Source organism: Tauraco erythrolophus, chromosome 8 (genome assembly GCF_009769465.1).
Source record: "Tauraco erythrolophus isolate bTauEry1 chromosome 8, bTauEry1.pri, whole genome shotgun sequence".
NCBI classification, from domain to species: Eukaryota; Metazoa; Chordata; class Aves; order Musophagiformes; family Musophagidae; genus Tauraco; species Tauraco erythrolophus.
In genome coordinates this window covers 38,305,556-38,331,333 of record NC_141472.1, presented here as the reverse complement: position 1 = coordinate 38,331,333, position 25,778 = coordinate 38,305,556, and the positions used below count along the sequence as shown (strand labels likewise).

General features: G+C 42.5%; 1 protein-coding gene across 2 annotated transcripts in view; it reads right to left on the bottom strand.

The window, feature by feature from the left end:
• Positions 1-25,778, bottom strand: part of THSD7B (thrombospondin type 1 domain containing 7B) — a 278,232-nt gene that overhangs the window by 6,370 nt on the left and 246,084 nt on the right. For both annotated transcript variants that reach the window (XM_086615669.1, XM_086615670.1), the window contains 8 exons: positions 19,062-19,203; positions 17,169-17,284; positions 16,491-16,608; positions 9,149-9,294; positions 3,513-3,672; positions 2,995-3,168; positions 2,806-2,901; positions 1,641-1,723 (listed from right to left, as the gene is read on the bottom strand). In XM_086615669.1, the coding sequence (XP_086471795.1) occupies positions 1,641-1,723; positions 2,806-2,901; positions 2,995-3,168; positions 3,513-3,672; positions 9,149-9,294; positions 16,491-16,608; positions 17,169-17,284; positions 19,062-19,203 (1,035 nt within the window). The remainder of the gene's footprint in view (positions 1-1,640; positions 1,724-2,805; positions 2,902-2,994; positions 3,169-3,512; positions 3,673-9,148; positions 9,295-16,490; positions 16,609-17,168; positions 17,285-19,061; positions 19,204-25,778) is intronic.

Sequence of the window (25,778 nt, the reverse complement as noted above, 5' to 3'; positions counted from 1 at the left end):
AAGTCCCTTTCCAGCTTTCCTGTAGGCCCCCTTTAAGTACTGGACAGCTGTTAGAAGGTCTCCCTGGAGCCTTCTCTTCTCCAAGCTGTAAAACCCCAACTCTCTCAGCCTGTCTTCATAGTAGAGGTGCTCCAGCCCTCAGATCATCTTCGTGGCCCTCCTCTGGACCAGCTCCAGCAGCTCCATGTCCTTCCTGCGTTGGGGACTCCAGAGCTGAACGCAGTATTCCAGGTGGGGTCTCACGAGAGCAGAGTAGAGGGGCAGAATCACCTCCCTTGACCTGCTGGCCACACTTCTTTTGATGCAGCCCAGGATACGGTTGGATCGAACATCTGTGGCTCCATCCAAACTCCTTTTACCCATAAGCATTTTCCCACCGACCCTGCTGGGCTTCTAGAGACAAAAAAGGAACAATCCCACTGCAGACCCAGACCCTCCTCATGTATTTCCACTCTGGCATTTCACAGGGCTATCTGAAATGAAGCTTTCTTATGCCCAAATACCCATTGCCCTGTATCAGTCTAAGCAGGTTCTTTAAGAGGTTTCTCAGAAGTCTGTGATCTGCTAAATAGATAATCCATTTTCTGGATATCTACTTGAAAATAGCTTTTTTAGTTTTCTTACAATTTCACCTGTCTGAGGGTCTGATACTCTCAGTTACAGTCCAAACAGGCCATTGATTTACAGTGTCTGTGATAAAAGTTTAACTCTTGACATTGGTTTTGTTGCCACAATATTCTCCACTTGTTGAAAGACATGATCCTGACCTTTTCTGGACAAAAGGTGAAGGCTCAAGAGTTTTTATAGCTAATAAATTCTTGCTTACCCAACATTTTTATGTTCCTGTAGGCTCTAAGCACTCGTGTGACCACCCTTTCAGCCACGTTCAGGTGCCCGTGAGATAGCTTCCAATGGTAATTCCTCCCACCAGATACTCAGCTGAAGCTGAGAGCTGTGGAGGCTATTTTCAAAATACAAATATCTAAACCCCAGCTGCCCCTGGCTACTTTAAGGGTCCTGGGTTTTATACTCCATCACAGTACTGACACGGATAAGGCATTTTGGGAAGCTCTTACTCTGGAGTTGGGTACTGCAGGGAGGGACATTTGTAACCTCTAGGCTCGTGTTTGCTCAGAGGCAAAGAAGTGGCAGCGGCTCAAACATTCAGCAAGTGCTGCAGATGCTCAAAATTTCAGCAAAAAAGGTCACTTCCAGGTTTTGCTTTAGAAAGCAGCATGGGGATGGTGAGATCATGCTGCTACAGCTTCCCCACGCTCACGGGCGCTTTCTGTGTCCGTGGAGGAGCAGGAGAGGACATACTCTTTTACCTCCTCTCTTACAGAGGTTTACAGTCCATTTTCTACAGGAAAGTACAATAGCTTTCAACGAAAATTAAACCAAGAGGTTCCAAAATCCCTCCACGGAACAAAACCAAAATTGTAACACCACATAAATACCCCGTCACTCATTTGTGCAGGTTTATGAAGGTTTCCTTTCAGACTGAAATTCCCACAACTTCCTCGAGGTGGTACCATGGACACACTATTTCCTCGGCCCTGGAATGCATTTAAGATACAGAAGCTAATTGAATAGATTTTGCGGTGTTAATTTCTCAACCATATTCTGCAGTGAGCAATTACCTGTGTGCAGTAGGAGAAAGGTTTTCTGCACTCTGGGTTGCAGTGCTGAACTTCTGCAGGTTTCGTCCGAAGAACACACCCTCCTGTAAAAGAAAAGACTGAGTGCCTTCAAGGGTGCGTTTGAAAACGTTCTTGACTTGGAACACCACAGTGTAAGTGCTTGCTTGCTTATTTTATATAGTTAAATAATAGTCTATTGAGCACATTAGCATAATATCTGCAGGCATTGCATTAATTAATTTGCCTTAACAAGGCAGGGAATTATCATCATACCCATCTTGTTAATGGAGAACAGAGATATAAGATTTAAGCAATTTGCCACAGGCCACATAAGAAGCTGGGGACAGAATCAGGAATTAGATGCAGATCTTCTGTGTCCTCATTAATGTCTTATCTACACAAGGAGACATAATCCACATAACGCCTTTGCCCATCCTCACTTGGGGAAGTCTGTGCTTCTATAGGAATAAAAACATGGTAATGAGTTCTTAACTACTCGGCAACCTTTGCACATAAAACTTTTGTTATTATCTTAACTTGTCACTAAAAATAGAACGAGATAAGAACATCGGCATTTTCATTTCTACTCTCTCCTCATTCACCGTATACATATTGAGAGAGATCCTACGGATACACAAGCCCTACTGCCTTTGCCGATCTCTCGCGTAGCTTCAAAGTGCTGACCATGAATTTCCCTTTTCATCCTGCGCAGGCAGAATTTGTAGGTCATGGCAACAGCAGGAATCTCACAGTTTGAGCAATTTGAGATTCCTGCGTGTTGAATAGAAGAAGAGGTACAGAAGCTGGGCTCTCTACCGTGTGTGATGTTCTCTTCTGTTCTCCACAGTTGCAGGAAGGTTGCACTGACGGCTGCACAAGCCAGCCCAGGAAGCCCTTTTAGTACATGTACACTCATTTCTTCCCATGACCAACACAACAATAGGGGTAACTCACCCAAATACTCTCCTGTAATGACACATATGAAGTTGACCTGACGGCAAGGCTGGTGAGCTCCCATCTGCCTTTCCTAAACACAAATCTGAACCGAAATTCTGGAGGAATTAGGAAGGCTGTCCGACTGCCCTCTGAACAACTGATGCAGAAGAAGAAAAACCTGGATGGAGAATTTTAATTCATATTTGTGCATGGTAATTTGTGGATTTACCTGTGACATTTATTCCATCTGAGCGCTGACACCACACTGTGCGTACGTTGTCTTGCCAAAGGCTGGTTTTCCACAGGTAGTCATAACACTTCCCTCCTGCAATATCAATACCAGTTATTCTTCACCTTGAAAAAAACAACCCCAGAATAAACTCTTGAACGTGAGGAAGCAGTGCTGTGGCCAGGCTACCTGAGCAAGGCCGTGTTTCCATTGCTTGTCCGGAGCAGCTCTCCTGGTTCTTAGGAGATTGAATGATAAACGCCCTGGATCGAGACTGGCGCCCCGTTGTCTCAAAGCTCCTGCCATTGATGCAAGTGAGTTCACAGGAGCTCCACTCTGACCACTCCGTCAGGTGGCAGTCACCTGCATGTTGAAAGAATAAATCACAGGTTTTCAAAAGGAATCAGCCTTAAAGGATATGGACAACCTAAGCATATAACAGCTCTAACAGTGAAATATCCCCAGTTTGTGGCCTAGTGGTATGCATCATTGAGACTTTCTGCTTCATGGGGAATCTCATTTTCTCAAAAAGCCAAAAGAAGTCTTTTTCAGGTGATCTAGAAACAGCAGACTGAGCATCTACTTGATCTGCTGAAGTACAGACTCTTACTACGACAGCTGACAGTACTCGGAGCTACGGAAGCATCTCCATCTCAGACAGCTATCACAGGCAGAAACGCACTGTGACTTTCCAGAAAAGACTTTACCTGGGCAAGGCACAGAGCACGGTAACTGCAGCACACTCTCTTTCGATGGCAGCTCACCACATAATGCATTTTCTACTGGTTTGGATGTAGCAGAAACAGATGCATCATGCACTACACACGTGAGGTTGCGGACTTGCAATCCATCTCCACACTGTCCACCCTACAAAATGGTAGAAGGGAACAGAGACACACATTGCTGATGTTAGTAGATGACAGAAGAAACACAGCTGATTCCATCTAAAAAGACTTCAAAGATACACATTTGGACTTTGGACTGCAACAGTATCCCCAGTTATGGGCAGACAGACATGGATCTTCTCTGTACACATCTCTACTGGAGCTCAGCAGCAGGGGCAGAGCCGCACAGAAAAGTGTGTTGTAACCAAAGCAGGAGAAGAGGTTGGTTCTATAAAAGACGAAAACTGTCTTTGGGGTTGGTCCTCCATGTCTTTTACTAGAGCTAGTGAATTTATTGGTTCTTAATTAGTGCCCAGTTACATGAACACAGAAATTTTTGGCTTCTCTAAAGAGGCCAAGAGCAGAGCCTACCTGTAAGAAACGGGCATTTCCACTCACCTCCTTTGACAATAGAGCCCAATAGGAGCACTTAACATGGGTTAAACCCTGCAACAGCAAAAATCCTCCAGCGCACTTAATTAGACTGCAAGAGTTATTGTGCACTAGGCTGTTTAGGTAATTTCTTCAAGTGAACTATGGGTTCTGCAGTGGACAGGAGGGCCTGTTGTGATAGGACAAGGGGTAATGGTTTTAAAATAGAGGGACGTAGATTCAGATTGGATATTAGGAAACAAATTTTTACCATGAGAGTTGTAGAACACTGGAACAGGTTGCCCAGAGAGGTGGTGGATGCTCCATCCCTGGAGACGTTCAAGGCCAGGTTGGACAAGGCCCTGAGCAACCTGATCTAGTTGGAGATATCCCTGTTCCTTGCAGGGGGGTTGGACTAGATGACCTTTGAAGGTCCCTTCCAGCCCTAACCATTCTATGATTCTATGATTCTACGACAGAAATGACCAACTCAGTCACATACTCCACCAAACACCATCCAAAGTCAGGCCCAGCCTGTTAGCACTGAACCCCATTTGAACAAGCAGTAGAAGGCTCCATCTGGGCCATTCCATGCTCGTCAGTCCAGTCTGAAATACTTAGCCATACACCAAAATACTTGCTGAAGAAGACGTTCCTTATCAGAAAATCAATATTGTTTGGCTAAAGTGACAATCAAATGCTGAAGATGCTGTAAGAGCTGAAGCACCGAGGCTATTTCTAGATGCTGGGATTATTTCATCCTCATCTAAAAACAGAGCTGTGATGATGTTTGAGGTGCACACCTTAAACCTGCGTGATGCTTTACAAACGTGCGCCTGAAGCCTTGCGGAAACGGCACTTTACAAAATTCAGTAAACAAAAACTCAAGAAGAAGGATGAAGCACTGCTTTTATACAACCAAGGCAAGTGCTCCTTTGGATCACTTGGCAGCAGATTCTTTTGAAATAATGGACTTCATCTGCAGAACAGAATGGCTCCTACTGCGTGCGTTCGTTCAGCAGCGGGTTTGCTAGCAGGAATCTCAAGAGCAGCTCTCCTGCACACACCTGGCAGCTTTTTCATCCTCTCCATCCCTCCTGTTGCAGACCCACGATGAAATGGAAATATGAGCATAACTAGCTGGATTTAGAGCAGTTGCTAATCAAAAGCATCTTACAGAAGTATTAGTGCAGATTTACTATATGCAGCCAGATTTCAAGTTTTTAATAGTGTTTCACTTCAGTCAGTATGTAACTTACTGTTCTAAATTACCGTTTCACCACGGAAACCTCTATTGTGGTCTGAGATTAATGGTGTGTGAATAACTCATGCAGCTGTCAATTGGGCTAGAGCTCTTAGAAATGGCTGGTGGAAAAAGAAGACAACGCGGAGAAAATTCTTGGGGGAAACGGTCACTAATGAAACTGCAGTGTATTTCCAGCTCAAAGTGGTTCAAGGAATGACTAAATGACTGGAGAGGTCAAAAAAGTTTTTAAAAAGATACTTATTCTTCTATAAACAATGTATAAGTATTTATATACATATCAATATATAAATACTTATACAAATACCAAGATATAAATATAAATAGGTGAAAACAATACATTTTTTTTGTACAGCAGTCTCCACTATAGAAGTCCATATGCAACTTTCTTTGTTCTTCTATCATGCAATATTGGAAATATACTCATATTTTCCAACGTTTAGAATAAAAAATTAATAGAAACCACGAACTCTCAAACAATCCCAGAGATAAAGGTCTGCTTTCTAACAGTGGCTTCCATTTGATTGCTTTCTTTCAAGACCAGCAATGTGTTTTTACAATCATTTGAATATACTTAAAAGATAAAATGCCATCCTGTTGTTTACAGTAGGAGATTTTTTTTTGTATATTGGGCAAGGTCATAAGCAATGCAGGAGCACTGCACTAACTTCCTTATCATCTTCAAAATTATTCATGCCCCCAAAATTATACATTTGAAGATCTAATTAATAGGTGTGGAATTGGTGGAAATTTGCGGCAGTGATGGCACACTGAGGATGCAGGGAATAGCTGCTAATCAGAGGAGAACTGCCAAGGAGATGATCACATATTCAAAACTCAGGGGATCGAATCTGTATCGTAAATGCTTTTCCTTGGAAGATGTGACCACCTGAGGTTTGTCTAGAACCAGGATTTGCCTCCAGTCACAAGCTCCTGGCAGGAAATATGCGGGGATTTGACTTCCAGAGGGGATTCCCTCGTTTGGCCGCAAAAATTTCTACACTGACCTATGGAGGATGCAGAATCCACCCTGGGTCTCCTAAATACAGCCTGGGGGAATGGGCCCCTCTGGGAGCACCTGCATGGAGCCTCCACCTCTGACCTCCCTCATCCCAACCAACCGTCTGTAAAATAAGGAGAAGGTTTACACCAGGACTGTGTTTTGACAGTCAGGCATCTTATGAATTGACCAACACGCCAACATCAGGCAGCACCTCCACAAACCTCTGCTCACATCACCCCCCGATGCTTCCCACACATAATACACTAATAAGACAAGAGATAACAGTCCTAATGAGATGCTTTGCCCAGACGTGCTTTTAAGAAAAGTGTTCCCTTTTCGGCTTTTACCGGGTTTCATGTGTGCTCACAATTCTTTTAGGTAAAGAGTTGATTGGGCAATGCTTTCACAGGTTGATGAGCTTTTAATCAGGTAAGAGTTCTCTTTAATGAGGAAGCATCACGGGATCACATTTAAGGGACTGCTTTTAAAACACTTCAGCAAGGAGGGGTTCTTAGTCTTCTTACGAACGTCAGGCAGCAAGTGCCTGACAATGTGTAGCTGCTTCACTTGATATTCCTTTAATGGAAAAATTATCAACAGTGTCGGCCATTGCTAATTCTTATTATTTATTTTTCATCACTAAACAGGGTAAAACACTTCAACTCCAGTAGGAAAATGATTAATGTAATATAACTCCTTAAAATTAGGTGTATTGATCGTTTTCCTTGTTCTGCATCCCTCTGAACGCAGCAGAAATGCCCCGTGCCCGCCAGAGGTGTGCCCGTGGCATGTGTAATTACCTGGGGAGCAATGCCTTGTTTTCCATACTGTGAAAATTAGCAATACAGAACACTGAGCAGGCTCTATTCCTAAACATGCAGACACCTCTAATTATTCACATGAAGTCAATTTAGCATAAAATAGTCCTTCTACAATTAAGAAATGCAGTCTCTGTTATCTCATAACACAAGGAAGAAATATTTTAGCCTTATAATTAATTGTCCTGTTTATCTTATTACAGGAAGACACTTTCACAATACGCGTTTTCGTCTTACCATAGGATGCATTCACCTTCTTTCACAAAGCATCCTTGAAAACAGGACTTCTGAAAGCTTTCTTTAGAAAGTAAGCTTAAGCTTCTTTTCCAGTAAAGCACAGGAATAAATCACCCTGTATTTATGAACCACATTTAATTCCTAAGCACCTCATTAAAGAGAAGGGAACACGAAGAAAATGGCTCCTCTCCAAAACAAAGCAAAGGGGAGAGAAACTGCATCACGGCAGTTTAAGGAGAGAAGCAGGCTCTATCTCAGCGAAAGCACGGGACGGTATCTGAGCGGGGAAGGCTGCGATTACTTGCTCTGAGCTGAAGTTCAGCCAGCTTCTGATGCCCACACTTTTAATCTGCAGGATGTGTTATTTATTTGGAGTATGGCAGGGCGTTAATTCAGCTTCCTTATTAATACTTTTATCGGCTATGTTAGCTCCTACGGTTGAAGGTCTCTTCCCTAATGTTTAACAGAATTTGCTGGACGAAATATCAGCTGATGCTATCATTTTGTTACGTTTATGTTATACATAAATAAATACTGAGTGCAATACATACGAGGACCATATTCATATCCCTAGTTGCGATAACTTGTCATTCATTATATAAAATACATTTCTGTTTCTCTGGTCTTGGTCTGTTCAAAGACTGTCACAGTCCAGATTTCATTTATGAAAACCTGGGAAAATTCTGGGTATGTCTTCTGCCACCTGCAGTATTTGCTACATGTCCCTCTACCTCATCTAGAAACCACGTAGGTATTAAAGGCATTTGCAGTGGGGTAGAGGGCAGAGCAGAAAGCACAACGGATGCGTCTTTATGTGCATTATTGGCTTCAGTCTCCTACATCGTATAAAGTGGAGAAGAAGTCACAGATCTGTACAGAGGTCCTGTCCTCTGGGACCAGACAGGGCACTTTTCCACCCCAACCACACTTCTCCCACCAGCATCTCCATAAAGCTGTCTTTAAGCAGCACAAGTGGACTTCACTCTGTCCAAGAAACCTCAGTGTGAAAGATTCACCTCTGCTTAAACTGGGTTACTGACTAATATGTTTTAATATTGGAAATGTGATCAACAGATAAGGAGAGAAGAAAAAGCACAAAGAGGAAAAAAATGTCAACTCAAGCCTGATGCAAGTCACTCGCAGTGAAAAAATGATGGTTCTGGTGCTGAGCAGAGGTGCTGAGTGTAGGTACAGTACATTGCAACTGAACCCAGCCATTTTTAGATCATTAAAAAGATAGCCAGGCTAAGAAGAAAGTAGAAACCAGCACTTCACACAATGACTCACACTATTGTACTGGAGAGCTTGTGGGGAAAGACTTGCTACACAGTACTTTAAAAAAAAAAAAAAGAAAAAAAGAAGGAACGAAAAAGATAAGAAACACTAAGCTCTCTTGAAATCTAGCATTATCTATTTTCTTGTTAGAGCTATTTTATATAATTAAATTATAGGTCACCATGACTATGCCCACTCAAGCACATTTACTCCATAAATCTCCTTTAATACCTCTATAAGCTTGCGGTACTTGAACCCGTATCGCTATAAATCGCTGCTGATGGCTGGAAGATGAGGTGCAGAGGTTTACCGCTCCTGAACTTCCCCTGCTTTCCTACGGATCTCACCAGCACCTTCAACATCCACAGAGACACCTCCGACCTGCCAACGGTGCCCTCAATCAATTCTACCATATAACGATGAGTTTTGTCGTTGACCCCAGCCGTGGGGACTCCAAGGAGCTCTCGGGGAGCGCTGCAGAAAGCCGTACCTGGACTCGGCAGGGAGACCACGGGCCCAGCAGCCAGCTGTAGCAGGGCTTCACCGGGCAGCTCCTGTGCTGGGTGAGCTGCTCCGGGCAGGGTCTGCCCTCGCCCGCTGCCCGCAGGACCACCGAGCGCCCACGCACCATCTGGCCTAGGCGAGGGGAGAAGACAGGAGATGGTGAAGGAGACCCAGAGACAGACAGACAGACAGACAGGCAGATTCTGCGTTTTATCAGTATTCCCAGTTCATTTTCTATCACTAAAATTTGTTTAAAAAGCAATTAATTGGGAAGACTATTTGGATAATATGGATGCAATTGCTAAGTCTAAGTGACGCAGTCGCCGTTATTTTCAAACATAGTTTTTAAACACAGCTTTGTATGTTTTCCAAATACACTATTTGTTTATGCAACACATTTAAATACTTGACTAAATCCTGATTATTAAATATGACAAGAAAATAATTCCTGTAGCAGCATCATTTCTAACGTTACACATTCAATATGTTTCCAGAGATTTTTTAACAAATTAAACTTTCTTTTTATGACCAATTATGTGCATCTAATTTGAAAACTGCAAACACTCTAGTGGCTATTACCGTCCATAACCACTTCTGCCATTTCCATTAAAATCCTATTTATTATCAGTGAAAACTTCTTCAGCCACTGAATGGAAAAAGCAATTATGTTATTACTTTTGAAAGAATAAAACTGAATATATTCATTAAAGTTACAGCAATTCCATTTCCGTCTCCTTTGCTGTCCATTTATGTCCAGGAATGTTTTCACTCAAAATGTTTCAATTAGAATCCTGGCTCCAATTAAAAAAAAAAAAAAGTGGAAAACAAAAGCAATGGGATGCAGAAGATTGTGCTGGGGATAAAATTTCTGCCTTTTCAATAGGCATGGATTCGAGAAGCAGTTAGAAAAACAAGAGATCTGGGTAATAAGAGCACACACATGCAACAAGGCAGATGCAAGCTGCAATTGCTAACTCGCTGAAAAGGAAAGAGAGAACGTGTTGTGGTGGAGCTCTCCCATTTGTACCGCGGTCCTTCAGCCGCAATCGTGAGCAGAGAGGAGCCTGGGATGAGGGGCGGGGGGAAAACACCCATGTGAAGAGGGGAGCTGCAATGTTCAGCCGGGTCCTCCTCCCAGCTACTTATGCATGTGCTTTTTAATTCATTTTTATGCATGTGCTTTTCTAATTACTGCAGCTGGGTTTAAGGTACATCTCTAACAACTGTCATTGTGATGTCTATGGAGTAGGGTTTCCAAAACCATTTTAGGAAATAAAAATTGAAAGCAGGCACACCTGAAAAAGCTACTGACAGATACCTTAGCCAGCTCTCTTACCTTTACAAAGCCATTCCCTTGTTCTGACCCATTGAATTCCATTTTTAAACCCATTTAAACCAATTTTAAGACTTCTTCCTTTTCTAATTCTAATGCCTTGGACCTGGGGAGTTTGTAAGAGAAGTGATGATAAAAGCTCTTATCCACATGACTGTGCATTCAGCCATCACGGAATCAGATACATTAGGAGGTGGAAAAAAAATCCTACCAGCTGAGAGGAAAGCAAAGGTAAGAAACTCCTGTGGTTTACCAAGGGTCAGAGCGACGGGAGAGAAACCCCCCAGCCTGCTGCCGGCAAACCCCACAGCAGCCCTTCCCTGCCCGACCGGCCAAAATTCACTGTTTCTTCCTCTCCAGCAAGGGACCAAATTTGCCAGATTCTTCTTCATTCTGAACGCTGAGGACTGGTAAGCAATGGAAAAGGCTCTTTGGGAAACAGCGGGAAGCCCATGGGGGGTATTTTGGGGATGCCCCAGGGCAAGCGGGTCCCCCGGAGCAGGGAGCTCTGCCAGGCACGAGCTCCCGAAACGGCAGCTACGGAAAAAAAGAGATCTCCTAAGCTTGAAAGATCTGATTTCATTAGGAGGGACTTGAAAGCCTGAAGCATTCATCAAGCTATTTTAATTAAAGAAATAATTTCCTTTCGTACACTCTGTTTAACATCTTTCTAGCAAAATGTAAATGGGAAGATCATTGAATAGGAAACATGGTTTTCCTTTAAAGAGGAATTAACAACAATTCTGTATTTATTTACATTTTATTTTTCTGACAGTTGGTTATCCAAACCATTTAAACTCATTACATTCACAAAGGTCAGCTGGTGCTTGACTCAGTTAGTCTATCATTTTCTTTTTATACTGTGCATAAATCAGCAAAGAAAGAAATCTGATTGAAATCTTTCTTTGCACAATCACTGCAGTGAGTTTCTTAAAGCTCTGATTTTTTTTTTTCCTCACTTCATAAACATTTTCTTGGTGCCCGGTTACTGCTCAAGTAGCAGAAAAACTCCCTGTCTTTTCTTTTAAAATACCTTATCTTTTGCTGCCTATGGAGAACAGAATCTCACTGCATCTGAAATTATTTTTCTTCCAATACAAACTCTGGAAAAGTCAAAGCAATCCTAATTGTTTCTTTAATTTCCCCAAGAATTCTTCTTTACTTTCCTCATGAATTGGCCACATCTCTGTTGCCTCTGCTCCGAAGTGTTAAATGATATGAAAATTGAAACAGAAAGTGTGCTGAAAATTGAAAATAAGTGTTTCTTCATATCCTCAAATTTTTCATCAGTTTTGAAAGGAGGGAAAAAAGAGGCTAGTCTTGTTAATGCTGGTCATTTGAAATCCTGTTTTGCATCAGTGGCTAAAATTTCACCTCAGAAACGTGGGATCATATTTTCAAATCAGAAGAATAAGATTTTTCACCCTCCAAAAATCTTGCCATTCCTTGCATTTTATCCCCACAAAGCGATGCGTCACGGCTGAAACCAAGACGATTAAAATTTGTGCTCAAGTTCATCCCAGTCAAAACTACTGACACATCGTTATCTCTTTGATAAGCATGAGCAGAGCAGATAAAATACAACCCTATCAAGCAATTGCCAGATCAGAGCAGGGATCAAGTTACTTAAATACAGCCTTGGAGGTCACGTTAGGTCGAGTCACAAGCAAAGGGGACTAGTGATAAATGGGACTTTTCACCTGCTTCCCACTGCCCGTCCCACCAGTGGGCACTGGGGCATCCACAGCTCTGGGACAGGTTCTGGTGGCCTCTCTTCCAGTAATATCTCCCAGCACCATCAAACCAGAGCTTAATGAGTTTGAGTAGCAAGACAGAGAAAGTCATGAAAGTTTCTTCTTCAGGAGGTAAAACAGAAAGTGTTTTCCCAAATTTTCCTAGTTTTAGCTGGGACAGTGTTAGCTTTTCTTTTTAACAGCTAGAAGAGCTCCGTGTTTTGGTTTTACTCAGAGGCTCGCTCTGAGAAGAATGCTGATAGCAAGTTGATGTTTGTGGTTGGACGTGAAACTCCAAGGACTTTTCAGTGTGCCGGAGTGCAGAAACACGGCGGGATAAGGGGGGAGCATAGCCAGGACAAGGGGGACATGATTCCCCTTGTGATTTGTGGTGGAACTTAAGATTGAGGGCCAAACTGGCCAATTAGCATTCCATATCATGCAGCGTCATGCCCAGTATAAAAGTGAGGGTCAGCCGGGAAGAAGGGCTTTTGCGCTTTGGCTCTTTCGCCGCTTTTGCTCTTTTGTGCTTGCTGTGCTTTTGCTCTATTGTTTTTCTTTCTTTTTCTCTCTCTCCCAGTACTCCCACTCTCGGAGTACTATCTCTCTCTCTCTCTCTGCCCCTCTCTATTTCGGGGCCTCGCGTTCGTCCGGGATTGCAGCTTTGGGACGAGACGGGCTTCGCATACGAGGAGGTGGTGAGCATCTACACTGTGTATTAAATCATCTGTATTAAATTGTTCTTATCTCAACCCACGGGTTTCCCGTTTCTCCTTTAATTCTCTCCCTCATTCCTGGGGGTGGAGGAGGATGAGTGACCGTCTGTGTGTGGGGGGTTCAGCCTAACCCACAACACAAATTGACGATGAATCAGTGAAAAATGCAACCACCAAGTTTTGCAGTCCTGCGCATCCTTGTCCCCCTTGTTTCTGTTCCACGGGTCAGTCTGGCATTGGGGTGCACGTCTCTGCAATCCGCTACGGTCTCTCCTGGGCTCTGAGGACTGAGCAAGGCATGGCAGCATGTTCAAGCCTGGGTAACTCAGGTAAGTCCCATAATTTATCTGATGAAGTCAGCTTTATAAGCGGCGAAGCATGGGTTTAGGTGTTTTTACACTATTTAGCACTCCTGTTAGACAACTTGGGAGAAGCACACAGGATGGGAAAACGTTTACGTAGAAAAAATCAGCATCCTCATGTATTCATTTGCCTTAACAAAGGAAATACAATTTGCTGGAGATAAGTCGTACCAAACGTCTTTCCAGTAACTTTGATTCAGGCCGTGGGAGCATCATCCATTAACGCAGTACTATACATCTTTTCATAGCAGTACAGCAAATGATCTGAGGAACCCTAATATATAACCCAATGTCAGCCTAAAGCCCCAGCCAGCATCCTGAACAGATGCTGCCCAGAACTACAGCTGCAACAGGCAAATATCAGTTACACATCTCCGTAGGCTCAGCACAGGCAGGAAAGAGAGATCTACTTTACTCATCATCATTTATAAAAATCAATATATTCGCCTTTGGCTGCTCTGTACCAGAACCATATTAGCTGTCAGTGCCACATACACAGCAGCAGCACTTCATGTTTAAACACATTGTTCCATAAAATAAAACCGGAGCGAGAGAAAGGTACCATCCATTAAAATGTATCATAGCAAACCAAGTTACTGGAAGAGACGGAGAGAATAAAAATGTTAGCAACAATGCTTGAGTTAAAAAACATGAAAACATAAATCCAGCAACACTAAATTTTGATCTGAATGATATTTAAATCACGTTTCTCTTTGAAGTTGTTTATAGTACTTCAGCAGGCCCTTCACAGGCTCTCCAAGAAAAGCCAGAAAAGCAGAGTATTATTGCGAGCAGAGCCAGTAATGCTGCGTACAACTGATTTGCTGGGAATTATTTTTGAGATTCATGCATCGAAGTCCTACATTTTAACTTTACCAAACAGCGGGCAATTACTTATTCGGCAAAGCGAAGCCAAATCAGTGTTTACTACAGCCAATTCCCACAGCTTGTTTATTGTCATCCTTTGGTTTTCCCTGTCTAATTTGAGGCTTCATCCTATTCTCACAAATGCCTCTGAGAAATTCGTGACGGTTTCAAAGGTATTGCAGCCTATGAACCTTCGGGTAGGAAACCCTCACTGTATTCAGCTGTGAAGCACCACCTGTAGATGAGTACATAATTAATGTCTTCTCTCTTAATACCATCATCAAGTAGTATTTATAACCAACTGGAAGTCAGTGAAGAAGCTGAAACGACAGTGTTGGAACCACACAAAGGCCACGGCCGCAGGACTGGTGCCGAGGTCCCTCCATCGCGGATGTTTGGTATCAGTGCAGCTCCACGCTTGGTGGTTGCTGCAGCAAAACTCAGATCAGGACTGGGGCTGCAGTAAAATAAACCATGCGCTTGGAATAACTCAGATGCAAAGTACGTTTGTTTCACTGATGCTCCTGCTTCGGGATGAGATTCAGAAGGCTCTTGGGTCCCTGGAAAGCTATTCAAATGACAGAGAAGGACTGAGCAAAGCTTGGCTTCCTTATGACACAATTTTTAAGAGAGCTTTCCCAGCTGCTTAGCTGCCATAGGTTCACAAAACAGTACCTGCAGCTTTTAAATCATACACGTCCATGTCCTGAACTGCACAAGTCAGCTATCTAGCTAGCAGTATAATGGAGATATGATCTTTCAGGACCAGAAGACGACCCACAGACTGAGCTGAGTTTGGGCTTGACTGCGTGGTTTCAAGTAGCCTTAATGAGGCTTGGCACCTACAGCCAGGACACTCCCAAGAAGAGCTGAGGTCTGCTTCAGCAGGGTACAGATGTTTCCAGTTTTCCTCTGCAGAAGTCCAGCTCTGATCTGGGACATGAAGTAAGTGGTTGCTCCTTACATACATTGGGAACCATCAGCTCTTTAACCAGTCTTTAGGATTTACATTAGCATTTCAGGACCAGGAGCGGAAAACAAGACATACCTTTACTAGAGTACGTCCCTTTGCAGACTTTGCAATGTAAGAGCTCAGAACAAAAAAAAACCTTCAGGGATTATATTCGATGAGCTGCTCCTTTACATGCTAAAAGCCATAAAGTTACAACTTGTTTTTGCACACGTAGCTCTGTTTATTTTAGTAAGTGATTGAAGACTTAAAAAAATAATTTAAGTCCTTTCAGCGACATGAGCATTAACACTCCAAAATGGATTTTGAAGACAAAATAAAATTTGGAATTAATAGTATTCTTAGTGTGTTGTTGTTAAAACACTGCCTATGAATTATTCATTTCTGTTAAGAAAGCACTACTTTACAAAAGGGCTAAAAGCTCAGCAAAGAAAGAACATCACTAATCCAAATATTAAGCTTTTTCTGTAACATGCTTTGATCTCTGAAATTCATCTGAAGGAATCACTTTATGGAAGTTAAGAGCTTTTTTCTTTTTGACCTTAAGTGAATTTGATCCAAATATACATTATGGCTCTCGAATCTTAAAGACCATTAGCTGTACATCTAATGCACATCAGAAGCCTGGGAAATAATGTCACCAGCTTATTTTGAATAAAAGCTTCAACGCATGTTCTCAGGTCAATACTCAAAGGGATTTTTAAATCATATAAAGTTAAAAAAAAGGTCTTAATCCTTTCACTTTTTGTAGGCTGGTGAGCATTACTGGCTACAGAAAACCTCACTGAAGTTACTGGAGTCACACAAGTATTACAGGACCTGTGGATACACAATGGAGACAGAGGCATATACTAAAGCATGAAAAATAGTCTTAGTGTTTTTTCTTCAATGGGATGTAATTATGTCACTAAAAGTAACTTCACTAGAGGATTTGCATTTAGTTATTTACCCATTTCTTAAGAACCTTGTAGCTCTCCCCAGCTCTTCACTAGCTCTACGTACTCCTCCTCTCTCTGGGGTTAATGTTTCCTATGACTGAATTCTGAGAATTTGAATTAATTAACAAAATAATCCTCGAAGCATCTGTCCACTTCGTTTTCTAAACTGCGTTTTTCACTTTCGAGTACTTTGAAAATAGTGTGCTTTGTTCAAAAAACCCAGCACCTCAGGACCTTGAGAGTGTCCAAAAATCACCTCCAAAGGGTTCGGGGCAGCTGGGGACCATCCCTGTGCTCTGTACCCCTGCTCGGGGGCTGCGTAAGCCCTTCTGGGACTGGGGGTCCCGTCTGCACTGCATCGCTAAGGCATGGGGGGGAAGAGGGGGCAGGAGGGCAGGTGGGGACTCACCGCCAGCACCACACGTGTGGGAGCACTGTGACCACGCCGACCACGCCGAGAGGCGGCAGTCCACCGCGCACCCCACCACGCACCGACTGCTCGTCTGCATGGGCTTCTCCAGGCGAAGCTGTCAGATGACAAGGAAAGACAAGGAAAGACAGGTGTCAGTCCCCCCAGGTCCCCCGGCCATCTCCTGCCATGGCTGGCCACCAAGTCAGAAAGCCGAAAATCGGCAGCGACTCTAGTGGGATGCCAGCGTTGTTGCTTACAAAGAGCTTTACTGAGGGTGCGATTGGTGAAAGCAGTGTCAGTGTTGAAGCATTTCACGTCTACAAGTCCTTCAGTGTTTGGGTCTTACTCTGAAAGGATAATCCCAAACTTCTAGCAGGGCACAATCTCCCTGGTGGCCAGCTTTGTTGGAGCCATGGTGCAGGGTCTATAGCTGTGTCCCATGTGTGCTACTCCAACCCCAAAACCTCCCGTTTGAATTAAGGAGTGATACAACCCACTAACACCCTGGAGATGCTTTTTTTCCCTCAAAATACCCAACTACTGCGCTCCCAGCAACGAACACAACTTCTCCACCATCTACAGACAGTGTCTTGGTGCAGAACAGAAGGCAGCAGCTTCCTAGAAACAAAATGACCCTCCAGACATTTCCCTGCCCAGTGCGCATGCCATCCTCACCCGCTGGCAGAGCTGCATGCTGACGGTGGCCCCATCGCTGCGCTGGCAGCTCAGGAGGCGTCGCCGCTCCCCGTGCCCGCAGGTGGCATTGACACCCAGCTGGCACCCGCTCCAGCCTGCGGACACAAAGCAAAGGACGCGGTGATGTTTTTGCATTGGTTTACCCAACACAAGGATTACCTTCCCCACATCAGAGCACCCCAGACCCAAGGACAACCCACACAAAAGACGGTTGCTCTTAAAACCGAGCACCTCTCCTATGAAGACAGGCTAAGAGAGCTGAGGCTGTTTAGCCTGGAGAAGGCTCCGGGGTGATCTTATTGCAGCATTCCAGTACTTAAAGGGGGCCTACAGGAAAGCTGGAGAGGGACTTTTTACAAGGGCATGTAGTGATAAGACAAGGGGCAATGGATTTAAACTCAAAGAGAGGAGATTTAGGTTGGATATAAGGAAGAAATTCTTCCCTCTGAGGGTGGTGAGGAACTGGAACAGGTTGCCCAAAGAAGTTGTGGCTGCCCCATCCCTGGAAGTGTTCAAGGCCAGGTTGGATGAGGCTTTGGGCAACCTGGTGTAGTGGAGGGTGTCCCTGCCCATGGCAGGGGGGTTGGAACTAGATGATCTTTGAGGTCCCTTCCAACCCAAACCATTCTATGATTCTAAGTCTCAGAGGACGAACCGCTGGCTTTGCGCTCAGATATCCCCTTAACGAAACCGGTGCATCAGAGTGCACAGAAAACTGTTAAACGCTGATAAAGTGTATCAGTTCAACCCAGTCGGCGTGTTTACGAGACTGTATTGTCTGAAGTAAAATTCCACTTTGATAAAGTAGCTGGGGAAGTTTCTGAAGGGTAACACTGGTTTAACCTATTTCTTGTCTCAAGGCAAAGCTCCCCATTATTTAAAACTAAGCTCTAATATTCATGAAATAAAAACGGTATTTCTAGTAGAAGAAAATTCATATCTTACTATTTGTCTGAAATTATTATGGTCAGAATACAATTAAACTAAACTAAGCCTTAAGACGCCATGTAAAATTAACAAAAAAGCATAACACAAACAACAAACATTTCCATATACCACCACCAAATAGGAAGCATACGAGAAGAAAACCTATTACTTTGTGTCTTCCACCTCTGAGAAACATGAACACATAAATGTTCTGCATTTCTGAAACACGATGATAAAAAAGGCATCGTCCTGCAGCCTGTGTGTTTCTAGGGCTTATACTTCAAGCAGGCTGAGTTTATATCCAGACAGAACATTTTCTCCTGCTTTGTTCTCCCTTTCCACCAGTCCTCCCTCTGCCTTTCTCACTTATCTGAGCTGATCAAAACATAAGGAATTTTTCCCGGCTTTTTTTGTTGTTGTTGTTAGTTTGTTTGCAACAGATCTAATTGCTTCTAAGTTCCTAAATAATGCATTTTGCTCCAAATATCCTATGCCCATCCATATAACCTGTGTTTGCCTTCAAATCAGACTTCTGTTGGTACTATTGGCTTCACCAGAATCACACAGATGACACTCTTTTAACTGGAATTTTGTAATTATTTCTGTTGATAACCCACTGGAATTTTGTAATTATTTTTGTTGATAACCCACCAAAAGGAAAAGATCCCATTTAACCTGTTTTATTTCCAGTGTATCTGCAATGACAACTTAAATACAAAAATTGTGCATTTGTCCAGTAACTTGTAAAAATGTAGGCACATAATTAACTTTATTGAAATCAGTGATGTCTACACATAACTCTTTCAATGTCAAGGCTTTAACCAACACCACAGGCAAACATAACTAAAAAGACAACTGGAGAAAGCCTTTAAGGAGCTGAAGCTTTTATGCAAAGATATTTGGAAAAGCAGAACGTATAACAGTGTATCGGAAAGTTATACCTACCTGTCAGATTGTACTGATACTGGAAGCAATTTTGGTTAAGAATACATGGCTTCATTTGTGTATCTTCAGGGCAGGGCTTTGTATTGACTGAAGCCCTTAGCACTTGTCGAGTTCGGGTTTGCATCATATTCGGATCACACACCTAAATACAAAAGTGATGGACAGTATAAGAGATCCCAGTAAATCATACAGACACTGACTCCCTGGGGTTGTTACGTGCACATCCACAGCCATACCCAGCTACGATATAATCATGCTTCTGTTCTAAAGATACTTAGAAGCAGATGAAGGAAAATAAATGTGGTTCAAAAGTAAGAATCCAATATTACTAGAAGTCATCTTTTGTCCACCCTGATTTGGCTATTTTAGGCACTCCTACATTATTTATTCCCATAATTTTTTTTGTAAGGATCCTTGGGGACAAAGGGATAAAGAGTGTGCCATTTTGCTGCGCTCTACTTTCCACCTCTTTCCAAGACATCTAGTAAAATGCCACAGTACTGAGTAATGGGACAGGATTTCCGGTACAATTAATGTATTTTTAAGTAATAACTGATGTTACAGTAAAGCTTTCACTTCTAGGAAGGACATTTGTAACGATAATTACATAATGTCAGTTACGATGCTGACAAGAAGACGGGGTGACTTTTCAAAGTATGTGATACAAACAGTGATGCCTGGCTGCCTATAAACCAGTGTTTGCTTGTTTACATTTTCCTGTGAATATGAACCAACCGAGGCCTGTTTCCATTTGTGTTTGTACATCACAGGCACAAAAACTTTTTTTTTTTTAGCAGCCCTCCATCCTCACTCCCTTAGCACTGCGAGACGGGGCTGTTTCCCTTTCCATTTTGCTGCACACTTAGCAATAGTGACCAAACGCTTTCAGAAGCCTTGCAAGAAACATCCCCTTTACATAGAGGAAAGCATCTGCTCATCCCCACAGATTTCCTCCTGCTTACCCTTCCTCAGCAGCGCCACAGTGCTCTTCTCTTTGGATGTCACATGGAGGTGTCACCCAGCTCTGCCTATGCATTTCTTAAGTTTTTCCCTTGGTTTCCTTAATTTGGGGCTATAGTATACACATTGGTTGGGCCATGGGGAATATGGTGCCAGTGCTCCAACCCCAGGTGTCGCATACACATCTGATGTCTCTTGTGAGACCCCACCTGGAATACTGCGTTCAGCTCTGGAGTCCCCAACACAAGAAGGACATGGAGCTGCTGGAGCGAGTCCAGAGGAGGGCCATGAAGATGATCCGAGGGTTGGAGCACCTCTGCTATGAAGACAGGCTGAGAGAGTTGGGGCTCTTCAGCCTGGAGCAGAGAAGGCTCCGGGGTGATCTTATTGCAGCATTCAGTACTTAAAGGGGGCCTACAGGAAAGCTGGAAAGGGACTTTTTACAAGGGCATGTAGTGACAGGACATGGGACAATGGCTTTAAACTGAAAGAGGGGAGATTTAGATTAGATATAAGAAAGAAATTTTTCACTCTGAGGGTGGTGAGGTACTGGAACAGGTTTCCCAGAGGAGTTGTGGATGCCCCATCCCTGGAAGTGTTCAAGGCCAGGTTGGATGAGGCTTTGGGCAACCTGGTGTAGTGGAGGGTTTCCCTGCCCATGGCAGGGAGGTTGGAACTAGATGATCTTTGAGGTCCCTTCCAAACCAAACCATTCTATGATTCTATTCTATGATGCCAAGGGGAACCATTTCAGGAGGAAGGAGTCATGGTGCCGAAGATGAAACACCTCTGACACCGGGCAAGGCTAATTGGTGGTGAAGAGCACTAAGGATTGCTGCTTTGCCTCCTTAAATGAAATCACAAAAAAGGTCTGAATAAGCTCAGTCTGAAGCCAGGGTGATTATGGGAATACGTAATAACCATTTTGACTGCAAGGCTGGGACAGAAAAAGAGCCCCAAGGGTAGAGGCTCTGACCCGCCAAAACTCAGCTGAGTTTTCCTGCAATCCAGTACAGCAGGAATGGGTGTGCGGAAGTGGTCGCAGCAAACCTAATGGAAATAAATCCCTATTAAAGGTACTCACAGCCATTTACTGAACAAGATGACCTATTTAACTTCTAACAGTCTCTCATTAGGACCAAAGACTGCTCAGGAGCAGCAAAGAAAACAACAACAACAAAAAAGGCATGTAGAAATACATTTTCATAAGTACTTGGGAATTTAAAACCTGTTTTTTCTATAGAGTACTTTAATTACAAAAAAACCACTAACAGTCTAAAACCACAAGCTTATTACCACGCGACAAAGTGCCTGCAAACACTGAACCCTGCATGGGTGAAAGTACGGATAATTCCTGTATTGTGAATATTAAAGAGAAATGTCATGGCATTGCAACATAAATCTATATCTCAGACTGCTGTAAACTGGATTAGTTGCACAGACGATAGCATAACTAAACAGAACAAATATCAGGACAAATAGGAAAAATGTCTGGTCCGGTCTTAAAATATATTGCCAGGAACTATTTTCCTTATGCTTACACTATATGAAGGAAATTCTATTATGTTCTTATTGCTGATGCATGCCTTGTCAAATCATTTTAAATGGTAATCTTATTCAAATATCCATGGTCATCTAAAATACCCAATTGCTCTTAATTATCTGAAAATTAAACCTATGCTAACTGTTTACCAATACTTTACTACTGCATTTTCCACAACTAATCAGATTGTTCATCCTCACAACTAACACTAATAAGCTAAATGATTTGCCAATTAAAAAAAAAAAAAATCAATCAAAGATGGTATCTCAGTAGCTACTCCTAAATAATGTTTCTCTGCATCATGTTATAAAAGGAAAAAAAAAATAAAATCAATGAATTCTGTGAAAGAAGTGAAGTCTGGGCCATCTCTGAAATACCTGCTTTTGCTCCCTTCAAAATAAGAACCTGCAGCCAGATAATATGCATCATTTGTAGAAAAGTAACTTCTTTTAATACAATAGCACCTTTTTCCCCCCATCTAGCGTGCTCCCCATTGTGCTTGATTACAGGCCGCTGACGCAGCTCCGCGCTGCACATGCTGTCATACAGTCCCCCAGATTTCCTGGCTAGCAGGACTGTTCTCCCTCTCGGATGTCCTCCTGGTGGGTGGCAGACCAGTTCAACAGCCGTGACTCAAACAGGTCAAAGTCTCAAAGTCCAGCTTGCGTTTGCAGCCATCCAAACGACTGGTTTACTGCAGCTCTGAGGCTGATGTTCTCGCTGCGCTCATGAGCCATGTTGTTCAGAAGCCAGAACTGATGCGATAAGCTCCCCGTTTTTACTGGTTTTGAATAATAAAGAATCTCTGTAGGAAAAGTGTTCATTTAATCAAGCTGAGTACACGGGAAACATGCAAAAATTCAAAGTCGGCAAACTGTAACTAATATCCTGTAATATTATTTGTCGAATTTCTCTTTACGTCAATTGAGAAGTCAATTTAGTTTTGTAATTGATTTTCTGGCCTTACTCTTTCAAGTTAACTATGTAAAAAATTGAGCCAAATATCTATGGAACTGAATAAGCGGCAGGAGGGAATGACTTGCAAAGAAAAAGATGAAAGCTGGGATTTTCAAAGGAGCAAGAGGGAGCTGAGTATCCAGCTGTCATGGCATCTCAACGGGCATGGGTGCACAACTCCTGCAGGACCCCTCCAAAATCCCAGGCTGGCAAAATTAAATATTTACGATGCAGCAAAGGTTGAGGAATGGCTTGGCAGACTCAAAGTCATTAGGGGATGTGAATGGGGAAAGTTAAAGAGAAATTGTTTCCAGTGGGGAGATGCTGAGGGTGTTAACAAGCAATAACGAAGAGAAGTGTGCAAGCTGAGCAGCAGGAGGAAGCTATCATGTCACCACTGTCACCACTGCCATCACTACAAATGGTACGTATCTAGTCTTGAATTTGGGTCTTAGAAAGTACTGAGAGAAAAACCAATTACCATCAATAGCAAACTACATTTGTAGGAGGTAGGACAGAAACAGCAGTCAGTAATATTACAGAAAAGGCAGTAAGAGGAAAAAAAATATTACTTGAGTAATTAAAGTAAGAAATTATCACAGAATTAATTAAGATTTGGGCAAGATTATGGAAGGGGTTGATTCTGACCATTCTCACAAATGAAGAAAACAACTTGATTCTTCAAATACTCTTCCATACAAGATAGCAAAGGTGCCATTCAGATACATGGATCAAGACTGGATCTGCTTTACCCCACTAGGAATTCAAGTTTCTTATCACAAGCCTATAAGAATCTACAATTCTGGGGGTTTTAAATAAATAAAACCCACTGTGATTCAGCAACCGTTTGCTGAATATCTTCATTTACAGCTCCTCTCTTCCCACTAACTGTATGCTACACTTTCAAAGACATCATTTTACTTCCTACTGTTCTACTAATAATTACTACTTTCACTGATCATTGATCCAGCTTTTTTAAAATTATTTTTACATTAAGTCAGCCATTACTCCTGTAAAGTAATCACAACTGGCTTGTCCTCAGCATTAGCCAACACTTCTTCTATAGTGGAAGCACAAGGAAAGAGGAAAAGGTGCACCCAACACCACTGTTAAGAGAAAGGCTGGTACATACAAGGGAAGAGTTTGGTAGTGGGAGCTTAACTTTGACATGTATTTTTGAGATAATCTCTTTAAGGTCATGCTACTTATTTTCATGCTTGTGGTTACAAATTCCATAACTAGTTCCCATAGTTGAAGAATTTGGTATGTAACAATGGGATAGGATTGGTCATAACAGCAAATCTCCTTAGGCAGAAATTGAAGCCAAGGTGATAGACTTAGATTGCAATGATTTATTAGGATAGATTTAGGCAGTGCCGAAGTCAGGTCATGGTTGAACTAGCGCAATGCAGAACCTGTGCAGGTGCTGAGGGTCCCCTCATGCACAGAGCTCGCTGATCCGTGCCAGGGTCCAGATCGAGCAACTCTTGCACAGACTTCATGCAGAGGAAAGTGAAAAGAGGGTGGGGTGAAATTCAGCCTCTTGCTTGAGTCTCAGCTCCAGGGACATCTCCAGGGAACTGCAATAAGAGCAACTCTGGAGACTCAGCACCTTCACCTGATCTTTCTAGGAAACTAAGGCTCTGCTCTGCCAGAGGGCTGGTGCTACCAGGAAGGACAAGCAATTCTTGCTGCAGTCTGGAGACCATCAGAGTTTAGTACTTGCTTAGCAAGTGGAAAACCTTTGTCCAATTTCTGCTTCTGTTCTGGACAAATGAAACCCACTTCTGACACCACCCAGGCTAGAAATAAATTAAAGGTTTACAGATCAAAGAAGGACAATAAATAGGAGAGATGATTGGCCATAAAGAGAGGAGACAAGTCCTAAGAAATGGAGGTAGCTGTGATGCACAAAGCAAGAAGGTCAGAGGCCTGGAGAACTCTATGTACCTTCAAGGTCAGGTGCCAACTCAGTTTGGCAGCTAAGTTTTACAGACTATATTTGGATTGGATTTAGTCTAGACTAAATTTGTTGGATTTAGTCCAGATTCCTTCTCGATGACTGTACACAACAGGGTGGGTAGTTCAGGTATGTGCTTCCTTTGATATTGGTGATAGGAATGGAATTGATTTCTGTATGGAAATAATAATGGGAGACCTAATCAGGTCGTACATTAACAGCCTACATCAATAGGACCGCGGACACAGTAAGTTTCTTTATGTGTGCAACTATACGGCCTCAGCCTACTTCACTATATAAAATCTCACCATTTCCATTATACTTTTCTCTAAAGTGTGAAAAAATTAAGCTAGAGTCAGGGATCTATAGGCCAGATTATGTAAACCACTACAGAAACAAAATATTCTGAATCAATGAGAGGAACATAAAATGTTAAGGTATGAATGAATTGAAGTTTTCCCCAAAGGACCATTTCAAAATTATAAAAGCCATCATGGAGGAATTCTTGGCACTATTAACCTCTGCATTTTTAAATATTTCTTTTAGCCAATCACATTCTTCCACCATGACCACTTGCCACTATTTTAAGCTAACATAAAAAGTGAGGGACACAAACATACACAAAGGATGTACCTAGCCTTCACTCCAGACAATAACAGAACAGACAAAGCACAGAAAGTTTGTTCTGGAAGAGAAGGATATTAAATAGAATAAAACGGCAAGGTTATGAATGCTAAGTTCCAGAGTAAGAGCTGTTAACATATCACACCTTAATATACACTCTTAAACCTTCTTTGTGATGGACTTTAAAAGCTGCCCATTGAGCTAGGCTTTCATATGCATCATAATTGTACAGCACAAAAGGTCGTAACCTATTAGAGAGCCCTTTAAGCTGCTTAATTTATCAAACGGCTTGTATAGTGCATACTGCACTATAAATAGCCGGCTGCATCATATTTAACTGACTGCTCATAGGGAAACATACAACCTCCAACTAATGTAAATGTGCTCGTAACAACAGGATTTGACTCTTTTTAACAGTGCAATGAACTGTTATATTGTCCATGCCACTGTGGATGTTTTGTAACAATCTAACAAGCCATTTACAATAACACGAGCAGTCTTTTGAAATGAAAATGCATTTGCATAAATTTCCTTTTTGAGATGCAGCTAGGTTCTGAAACTTTATCTGCCTCCATATATAACCATTACTTTTTAAAAAATGATTGTTAACAAAGAAGAGTAAAAATAAAAGAATGAATCTAAAAAACTACAGCAGTTACCAACTTTTTGGTAA